The 10,758-nt window shown below is 36.4% G+C and overlaps 1 protein-coding gene across 1 annotated transcript; it reads left to right on the forward strand.

The window, feature by feature from the left end:
• Window positions 1-8,576: 8,576 nt before the first annotated feature.
• Window positions 8,577-9,509, forward strand: LOC100667884 (olfactory receptor 4C16-like). Its single transcript, XM_003412227.3, has one exon. The coding sequence runs from the start codon at window positions 8,577-8,579 to the stop codon at window positions 9,507-9,509; it is 933 nt and encodes a 310-aa protein (XP_003412275.2).
• The last annotated feature ends 1,249 nt before the right edge of the window (window positions 9,510-10,758 follow it).

Genomic DNA, 10,758 nt, shown 5'->3' on the forward strand with positions numbered 1-10,758 from the left:
CACTGCTTTGGGTTCCATATCACTACTCTTTTATGATTTTGCTCATGATTCTTTGAACATGTTTCTTGAGTCCCTTCTGGGATTCTTCTTTATTTCTTCCAGTCTTTTAAATGTTAGTGTAACCCTACATTTTGTTGTTAGCCCACTTATCCAAACTTTCCACTTGTTTTCCTTGGGTGACCTCATCTACTCTCATGATTTCAACTATCATACACAAGTAAAGATTCCAAAATCTAGTTCTACAGTCCTGACTTGAATTTCATACTTAAAAAAAAAAAATACAAGTGTCTACTGAACATTTTCACATGCATATGCTATGGGTACCTGAATTTCAACCTATCTCCATTTTTTTACTGTTAATTCTAACTCCCCAACCTGACATACCATCACTTAACCATTAGCTACGTCTTTCATCATCAGCGCTTTCTAATACGCCCTGATTCCCAATTCAGGAGTGTATGGAAAATGAGTGGAAAGGAGACAAACCATGGAAGAAAATAGTCATTGGTATAGATTTCAATATTGAGTTTTCTAAATGTGCAACCTGGGCAAGCTATTTCTGTGAATTTCAGTTTTCTCTCACATAAAATGTCATTGCAAATACGTAACTCATGGAATAACAAAGTAAATTAAGCATATATGTATAATTTATGTAAAGGGATAAACACAGTGTCTAGTATATAAAAGGCTGTTGTTAGTTGCCATCTGCTCCGACTAATAGCAACCATATGCACAACAGAATGAAACGCTGCCTGGTCCTGCACCATCTTCATAATCATTGTTATGCTCAAGCACATTGTTGTGGCCACCATCCCAATCCATCTTGTTGAGCGTCTTCTTTTTTGCTGCCTTTCTACTTTACCAAGCATGATTTCCTTCTCCAGGGACTGATCACTCCTGATAACATGTCCAAAGTATGTGAGATGAAGTCTCCTCATCCTTGCTTCTAAGGAGCATTCTAGCTCTACTTCTTCCAAGGCAGATTTGTTCATTCTTTGGCGGTCCATGACATATCTAATATTCTTTGCGAACACCATAATTTAAAGGAGCCAATTCTTCTTAGGTCTTCCTTATTCATTGCCCAGCTTTCTCATGGCTATTAAGCAATTGAAAACACAGTGGCTTGGGTCAGGTGCACCCTAGCCTTCAAGGTGACATCTTTGCTTTTAACACTTTAAAGAGGTCTTTTGCATCAGATTTGCCCAATGCAATGCATTGTTTGATTTCTTGACTGCTCTTCCATGGGTGTTGATTGTGGATCCAAGTAAAATGAAATCCTTGACAACTTCAACCCTTTCTGCTTTTATCATGATGTTGCTTATTGGTCCAATTGTGAAAATTTTTGTTTTATGTTGAGGTATAATCCACACTGAAGGCTTTATTCTTCATCAGTAAGTGCTTCAAGTCCTCTTCATTTTCAGCAAGCAAGGTTGTATCATCTGCATATTGCATCTTGCTAATGAGTCATCCCTCTATCCTAATGCTGCTTTCCTCTTCATATAGCCGAAGTTCTCGGATTATTTGCTCAGCATACAGATTTAATAAGTATGGTGAAAGGGTACAACCCAGATGCACAACTTTCTTCACTTTAAACCACGCAGTATCCCCTTCTTCTGTTCGAGTGACTGCCTCTTGATCTATGCACAGGTTCCTCATGAGCAAAATTGAGTGTCCTAGAATTCCCACTATTCAATAAATATTTGATGAAGTAAAATTATTTCAGTAAAACAGTATTCTCGATTAAATGACTTTTTACTAAGGTGAATTAGTAGAACAAATGGAAAATAATTAGATAAATCTAAGGTATCTATTAGGTTGTGAATAATTATGTATAAATAACTATAATAACTATAACAATAACTATATAATAATTATAGCTATAGCTATGGTTATAACTATAACTATAGCTATAACTGTAACTAGTATAACTGTAAAACTATAACTATATATATATATATATATTTATATATATATACACCAATGAAAACCCAAACCTGTTGCCACCAAGTCCATTCCAACTCATAGTGACCTTACAGGACAGAGTAGAACTACCTCATAGTGTTTTCAAGGAGCAGCCAGTGGATTTGAACTGCCAACCTTTTGGTTAGCAGCTTGAGCTCTTAACCACTGTGCCACCAGGGCTCTCTCTCTCTATATATATATATATAGTTATTATATTTATATATAATTATCTCCTTAGACCCCTTGCTGTAACTCTGGTTCCTTGGTGGAGGATGTTTATAGCTCACAGCATAGAATCTCTGGTTTCAGAATGCCACAATGACTTCCTTAAATTCTCCTTACAAATAAATTGTAACAGCCAGACAAATCTATCTCCTAATGCATGAAGGGGAGCCCTGGTGGCCAGTGGTTAAGAGCTCAGCTGCTGACCAAAAGGTCCACAGTTCAAATCCACCAGCTGCTTCTTGGAAACCCTATGGGGCAGTTCTAGTCTGTTCAATAGTGTTGCTATGTGTTGGAATCAACTAGATGGCAATGGGTTTTACTGCAGTGAAGAGCAATTAGGGCACAGGGTGGAACAGGAATTCTTTTACCAATGATGTCATTTTTTTCTTTTCCCTGTTTTCTACACAACTTTCATCACCACTTGTCTTTTTTCTTTTATTCTCTGGTACCTTTGACCTGCCTGAGGCAACTAACAAACTTTTGTTTTTTTCTTTTTTTTCTGGTTTCTGAGTATGAGGTGGTTAATTTGCTCTTGTGGCTCAATGATTAAGCACTGGGCTGCTAATTCAAAGTTTGTTGGTTAGGATCCACCAATCACCCACTCTGTGGGAGAAAAGACCTAGCAATCTGCTCTCCTAAAGATTACAACCTTGGAAACCCTATGAGGGCAGTTCTACTCTGTCCTATAGGATCTCTGTGAATCAGAATCAACTGGATGGCACCCAACAACAACTTGCTATTCTTATAGGCTAAATAGATAAACAAAAAGTTAAGCCTAGTACAACACCTGAGATGTTTCTGACTAGCACAGGAAGGAAAACTTTAGGGAATAATACTTTCTAGAATGATAATAACTTACATCATTATGTCTTAAAATATTCCCTCTAGAATGCAGAGAGCTTTTCTTCCCCCAGTATTCTATGAGAATGGTTATTTAAAAAAGGGATAGACAGACTTGATAGTAACTTAAACAGTCTACTAACAGGTAAGTAAATGATTATTTCCATCTTTTTCAACTCAGAAAGACATCATTACAGAGTAATTCAGCAAGATATTCTAATAGACTTCCTTATGTTTTGTCACTATACTGCTGCCACATCCTCTGAGAAAAGAACAAGGAAAAAAATTAACAACTCAGTGTTTGTAAAAGTTTACCATTAACTTAGGAAACAAACAGAACGAAATATACATTTGGGTAAGACAATTTATCTTTTGAATTCAACAAATATTTCATGAGCATCTGGTATGTGAAAAGCCATCATTGCTGTGTGAGGGGAGATGGATGAAGCCCAGGGCTATTGCTTCTTGAGATGATAGAGCATATAAAAGTTCACAAACGCTTCTGTTGTAAGGTAGCAATGAAGCTGTAGCAAAGAGCTTCGAGTACTGGAAAGTTAGAAGAGGTTATGTCTGATGAGAAATTAGATAAAAAGTTAATGGACGTGATGACCTTGACATAGTTTCTGGAGAATGCCAGATTTTCCACCTCCAGGTGAGTACATTAAATAGAATATTGAATATCACAGTAGAGAATAATTACTCCTTGCATGTTTCCAAAATGAAAGAAAGAATATAATTTGCAGTTGACACTCTTCTGAGGTTTATTTTGAAAAGTTGAGGAATGACATCTCAGAGAAACTTCAGAGCAAATATGATGATAAGGAGGCTAAAAACTATATAATTACTTTGAAGAATAGTATGCCCTATATGTGGAAGAGTAGTTCCTGAAAATATTTTGGGTAAATATCATCCCTTTTACTCAATATTTGTCCCTATCCGACCTACTTCCTTTCTACACCTTGTTCCCATTGTGCCTCTGTAATACTCCTGCTTCTCTGATAAAATTCAGTAAGAGGAACAATCAAATATTAATGTTATTATGTTTGGGGCAACCAGACATTGGAAGCATAAACCAAAACCAAACCTACTGCCGTCAAGTTGATTCCGACTCATAGCGACCCTATAGGACAGAGTAGAACTGTCCCATGTGGTTTCCAAGGAGCACCTGGTAGATTTGAACGGCCGATATTTTGGTTAGCAGCTGTAGCTCTTAACCACTACCCTACTAGGGTTTCCAATGGAAGCATAGGTCATGTATATTGAATTTTATGGCAACCTTTGGTCCTCAAGTCAAAATGTTCCGAAGGTATCTCTTTACCAGATATCAGAAGTCAAGGGATTCACTTACATAGAGTGAGGAGCTCAAAAAGGTAGACTATACCTTCTCTTAAACTGGACTTTTGAGAGCCAAAGAATCATGGGACAACCTGCTAGCCTTCTCTCACACACATGGGCTGACATAAGTTAGAAGCAACTCATCGACATCTAACAACAAGGGTCAAGTATTCATATAAAAAAAAAAAATCCTTAAGGTTTCATCTTCATGGATGTCAGTGTCTTATATGGCAGTGTGGTGCAGTGTAAAGTGCATTATCTTCTACTACAGATTATAGAGCTGATTCACTAACCCATATAACTGTAACCCATTGTCATCGAGTCGATTTCAATTCATAGGGACAAGTTACTTAAAATCTATCTCTTTATCCCCCAGTTTAAAAAATTCGGAGTATATTTGTCTTTTTCCATACTACATATGATAGAAAGAAAGTCCCATTAAATGAATGGTGTGAATATATTTCATAATCAGAATTCTCATTGCCTTTGAGTCAATTTCAACTCATAGTGACCCTATAGGACAGAGTAGAACTGCCTATAGGGTTTCCAAGGCTGTAATCTTTACAGAAGCAGACTACTACATCTTTCTCCCAAGGAGCAGCTGGTGGGTTCCAACCACCGAACTTTTTGTTATCAGCCAAGTGTTTTAACCACTGCACCACCAGGGCTCCTTGTAATCAGAATAGCATTATAGTATTAGTAATTAGTAATATGTATTAGTACATTTTACGAGGTAGGGGATGTTCAGTTCAAAAGCATTTACTGAGCACCTACGTTGTATAAGGTGTTTGATTCGAAACAGTAGAAAATAAATTCTGAGAGTTCATAGTTTTCCAAGAATCTTATTTGAGGAAGGAAGCTAAAACAATTCCATACATATAAGTGTATTGTAAGTGAAAATATGTAAAATTATAAGAAATGTTATAAAGAAAGCTTGTAGAAAGTAGGAGAGAGAATTTCCTTCATCACAAGACAAGCATTGAAGGCTGCCTAAAGGAGGTTCCTCTGTAGTCGGGTCAAGAAATTTTGAAAAGGATGAAGCAGTTGGATAGCAAAAGGAGGAAAAGAAATAGCAAGATGGGTTTTGAGAACTTCATCCCTGTTCATTTCTAATCTCTGGCTTTTACATCATTTCTATTATGAAGCTCTCACCTGATACACTTACTAATCCTTACTCCCATGCTCCCGTTGCATGATGAATATATCCTTATTAGACACAGAATTCAATGAATATTTGTCAATTTGGGAACTATATTCATGCTTTTCTAGATCATAATATTTCGTAGATTAAAATTCCTTTGTTCAAAAAAAATATGTGTACTTGAGGTCATGTTTCTAAAGGATATTAACAAATATATGATTAAAGTAGTCTGGTTTGTCTGGAATATGAATGGGTAGAAATGAGCTTTAAGACTGCAGATCCCCAATACCTGTGGCTGTAATCCCATCTGTGAATGGGTTTTCTCTGATATGTTAATGAGACTGTATTAGTGTAGGGTGTGTTTTAAGTTAATTTCGTTTGATATATAAAAGAGATTAAACAAGCAAGTGGGCAAGGAGAGATCAGGGAAGATACATGCCATACAACATGAAGATCGCCAAGGAACCAAGACAAGGACCTTCCCCCAGAGCCCATAAGAGAATAAACTTCCTCTAGAGCTGGGACCTTGATTTCAAACTTCTAGCCTCCTAAGCATGAGAAAATAAATTTATTTTCTTTAAATCCACCTAGGTGTGGTATTTCTGTTATAGCAGCACTAAATAATTAAGACAGAACTCAAAATTATAAACAAGTTAATAAAAAGTATTTATGATTCATAATTTAACTTAAGGACTTCTGTTAAAATACATGTAGAAAATTAACTTGTTTCAGAAATGGGTAACCTAATGAGATTGATAATATACAAACCCAAAACACCACTCTCAAAGGAGTGACCAAAATCACAGACTATTGAAGATGAATGAGACTTTTCTATCATCTTACCTTCAACACCTACGGTGTTCTCAAATACAAATATTTTATGATGTATCATTCATTTAAAAACGAATAATGAAGAGAATGAACTTACCGTAATGGTTAAGATACCGAGAGTCAGGCTTCTTATAGTTTATCCTTGCCCAGAATCACATAGTCCAAAGAAAATTATGTTTTATTCTGGCCACTCCAAAGTGAGTAACTTTATCAGGAAATTTTGCAAAGGTAGGTTTTACTTTGGAGGAAGATAAGATTTATTTGAAAGCTGTTGAGGAAAAGAGAATTTACAATGGAAGAAGAAAGCTAGTCTACTTGACTAACCCAGTCTGGATTTTGGCCAACTCATAACTCTCTAGACAATGTATTGGAGGTACGGACGTGACTTGGGAAGAACACAATAAGATAATTCAGTCTTCTATATTATATTTAAATACATAATACGTATGTCTTTATCTGCATATGGCATCCCTTCTAAAGTCATAGTGATGAGAAAGATGCAAAAAAAAAAAAAGTTTTGTTCTTGAAAGTGAAGACTTTGATTATTTCTGTCTAAATTTGTAAAAGAAGTCTTCATTGAAAGATGTTATAATTCAAATTTCAATAATTATCATTAAATTTGTTAGGACAGAAAACAAATTTAATAAAAAGTCAGTTACTGATTATCCACAATTGCTCTTCTAACCACATTGCCCTCCCTTTTCTGCTTCTCTGCTCTGTTCTAGGAAGATGGGGTTTTCAACTACCAGGATAATACAAACTTTATAGGGAATTACAGTCACGCTTTGATACTGCAACAAACTGCCTGGTGTGTCTGGTAACAACCCCCACTCCTACTGCCCCAGATCTAAAATGCTTAAGCTAAAAACCAGAAGCATGAACTATTAAGCAATCATCACACCTCTTTAATTTGGAAATGTAAGCTCAGGGGCTTTAAGTGCTCTAAGAGGTGCTTTTCAGCTTTTCAGAGATTGGAGGAAGAAAAATAGAAATGGGAATATATGAGATATTACCAATTGTCAAAGAACTTTCATTTGTGCTTATAAGCAAATGTCAAGTACCAAACATCATTAAGGTGTTTGAAGGTAAAAAATAGATTATTTGGAAGTTAATGGAGCACTGGTGGCACAGTGGTTAAGAGCTCAGCTGCTAACCCAAAGGTCAGAAGTTTGAATCCACCAGCCACTCCTTGGAAACCCTACAGGGGCTGTTCTACTCTATTCTAAAGGGTCGCTAAGAGTGGGAATCGAATCAATGGCAATAGGTTTGGTTTTGGTTTAATAAGTATTATAGGACTACTATGAGTCAGAAGCAACTTGAATACAATGGGGTAAATGAATGTTTCTTACTCATTTTTTCAAGCTGGGATATCTGGGAAAGAGTGTTCAGTAAATAGCTGGGCCATATATATTTTTTGGTCCCTGAGAGGAGCAAACAGTTTGCACTTTACTGTGAACATAGAGGTTGGTAGTTCAAACCCACCCAGCACATCCATGGAAGAAAGGCCCGGTGATCTGTTTATGTAAAAATTATAGGCAAGAAAACGCTAGAGTAGTTCTACTCTGTGACACATGGGGTCTCCATGAGATGGAATTGAGTTGATGGCAACAATTTTTTTTTGGCTTATTGCATATTTATAAGTAATATACATTATATAAGAATGCATCGCTAATATGGAATGCCTACATCTATGTATAAATAAGACATTATAAGAATGGGAATAGTGTGTGACTTTATGTGCATAATATTAAACTCAAAAGAGAAGACAGATATATCCTAAATGCTGGGTGAGAAACAATCCAATCCATGGGCCCCAGGGTCTATCGAATAAAAAAAAAAAAATAAGTAAACAAGTTGGAACCATATATCCTGGTTTTGTATCCCTCAAGTAAAACAAATTAATAAGAGCAGAAACGTATTAAAGCTAACAAGAAGTTTCATTTAAAGAGTGATTTAAGAAAGTATCTTTTATAAGCTTATTTGAGATTTAAAATTGTCCTATGAAGAGGTCATTATAAATTGAGAGACAAAGAGGTGAAGTGACTCATTAAGAAAAAAGAGCTAGAATGTCCCTGATGAGGGATAGTTTTGCTCAAAGTATCTGTAACATTGCATAGCACCACAAATTAAATTGCTTAAAATATTTCACACTGTTGCATAACACCATACATTAATTCCTGTATCATTTATTTTTTTCAGATGAAACATTTCACTCCTGTACCTTCTCCTCATTCAGGAAATCATGCGGCTGAACAATACTGTGACTGAGTTCATTCTGCTTGGGTTGACACAAGATCTTGTTAAAAAGAAAATAGCATTTGCCTTTTTCTTCCTTTTCTATTTAGGAACATTGTTGGGTAATTTGTTGATTATCATCACCATCAAGACCAGCCGGGCACTTGAGAGTCCAATGTACTTCTTCCTTTTCTACTTATCCTTATCTGATACCTGCTTCTCTACCTCCATAGCCCCTAGAATGATTGTGGATGCCCTTCTGAAGAATAATACTATCTCTTTTAGTGAGTGCATGATCCAAGTCTTTTCATTCCATTTCTTTGGCTGCCTGGAGATCTTCGTCCTTATCCTCATGGCCGTTGACCGCTATGTGGCCATCTGTAAGCCCCTGCATTACATAAGCCTCATGAGCCGGCAAGTCTGCAGTGTGTTGGTAGCTATAGCCTGGGTAGGGGCCTGTGTGCATTCTTTAGTTCAGATTTTTCTGACCTTGAGTTTACCTTTCTGTGGTCCCAATGTGATTGATCACTATTTCTGTGACTTGCAACCCTTGTTGAAACTTGCCTGTGCAGACACCTATGTAATCAACCTACTACTGGTGTCCAATAGTGGGGCCATTTGCACAGTGAGTTTTGTAATGCTGATGTTCTCCTATGTTATAATCTTGCATTCTCTGAGAAACCACAGTGCTGAAGGGAGGAAAAAAGCCCTTTCCACTTGCATTTCCCATATCATTGTAGTCATTTTGTTCTTTGGTCCTTGTATATTTATATATACACGCCCAGCAACCACCTTCCCCATGGATAAGATGATAGCTGTGTTTTATACAATTGGAACACCTTTTGTTAACCCTCTGATTTATACACTGAGAAATTCTGAGGTTAAAAATGCCATGAGGAAGCTATGGAGCAAGAAACTGATCTCAGATGATCAAAGATGAATGAAAGTTACAAATGCTTCCTAATATCTTGAATTAGCCTAGAGGAATTCAACAGGAAATAGCATATTCTTATTTTGGATTTAATGCTTTCCTGTCTTTAGGAAAATAGGCAATATGAACACATACAGTGGTTAGTGTTGACTCAATTTCATGTTGAGGGAGAGACCACACCAGGTACAAACAGGTGTGTAAGGCCCATTGCCTTAGATTTTTCAGAATGGTGTCTCTGCCTCCATTGGATGCCTATAACCACTTGTAATTTTGATCTGGTGTTTTCTGTGTTCTTCATGTTGATTTGTGGTGTTGCTGGACTATTAAATAAAGGTTGGCGGTTGGACCCCAGCAAGCATTGCTACAGAGTACAGGGCCTGGTGATTCCACTTCTGTAAATATTACACCCAAAAAACCATATGGGAGTTGCCATGAGTTGGAATCACCTCAACGACAATGGATTTGTTTGCTGTTTTTATTGTGATTACAGTTAGGCTCTGTATTCTTAAATTCCCAAACTGGTAGCTTTTGTTTTCAAAACTGAATGTGATAATCCAGAGAAGGAATTTGGGGCTTTGAAACAGAAATACGTGCATCACAGATAGAAAATTTTAGTGAGTTCTCAATACAAATCAGAGAAGAGAATAAACTGAGTAGAGAGGGCCGAATGTTTATATGAAATGTATGTTTCTGCAATGGGGATAGTACCAACTTTTGTCACTACCCATCTGACAGCATAGTCTTTATTTACATGATCATTTAAATCCAATTTCAATTTCATTTCCTTTTGTCTTTTATCTGTACAGAAAATTTGACACGAATATTTTTGTTCACTTGAGACTTCTAAATTCTACTTTTGTACTAAATTATATTAAAGTTTTCAAATTTGTATCAATTTTATTGTACCAACTTTAGCATTTCTCTGGCTTGATAAAATGAACATCTATTTTTCTGTGTGGACATGGAAAGCTGTAGATTCCAAGAGGAACTATAGGGACATATATACATCACTTTTTTTTTTTTTAGAGCCTATGAATTTCAAGGTGAAATCTATCCCATGTAGTTTATCACTGATTAGAGAAGCTACAGTTTGATTCTCCTATTGAAAGTTTTTCATAGTAGCAGTTTCCAGTTGGAAGAGTTTTGGTGATGTCTTCTTCTATTTCAAGAAAAGGAAAAGAGAAAAAAGGAGTGTGTATCCAGTGTAGTTGTCTACCCAGAAACACACCATCTAATCTATCTCCTGGACATGTACTCA

The sequence above is a fragment of the Loxodonta africana genome, chromosome 7 (genome assembly GCF_030014295.1).
Source record: "Loxodonta africana isolate mLoxAfr1 chromosome 7, mLoxAfr1.hap2, whole genome shotgun sequence".
NCBI classification, from domain to species: domain Eukaryota; kingdom Metazoa; phylum Chordata; class Mammalia; order Proboscidea; family Elephantidae; genus Loxodonta; species Loxodonta africana.

What these genes read in the sequence shown, in the direction of transcription:
- LOC100667884 (XM_003412227.3), top strand. Translation starts at nt 8,577, where the DNA reads ATGCGGCTGAACAATACTGTGACTGAGTTCATTCTGCTTGGGTTGACA.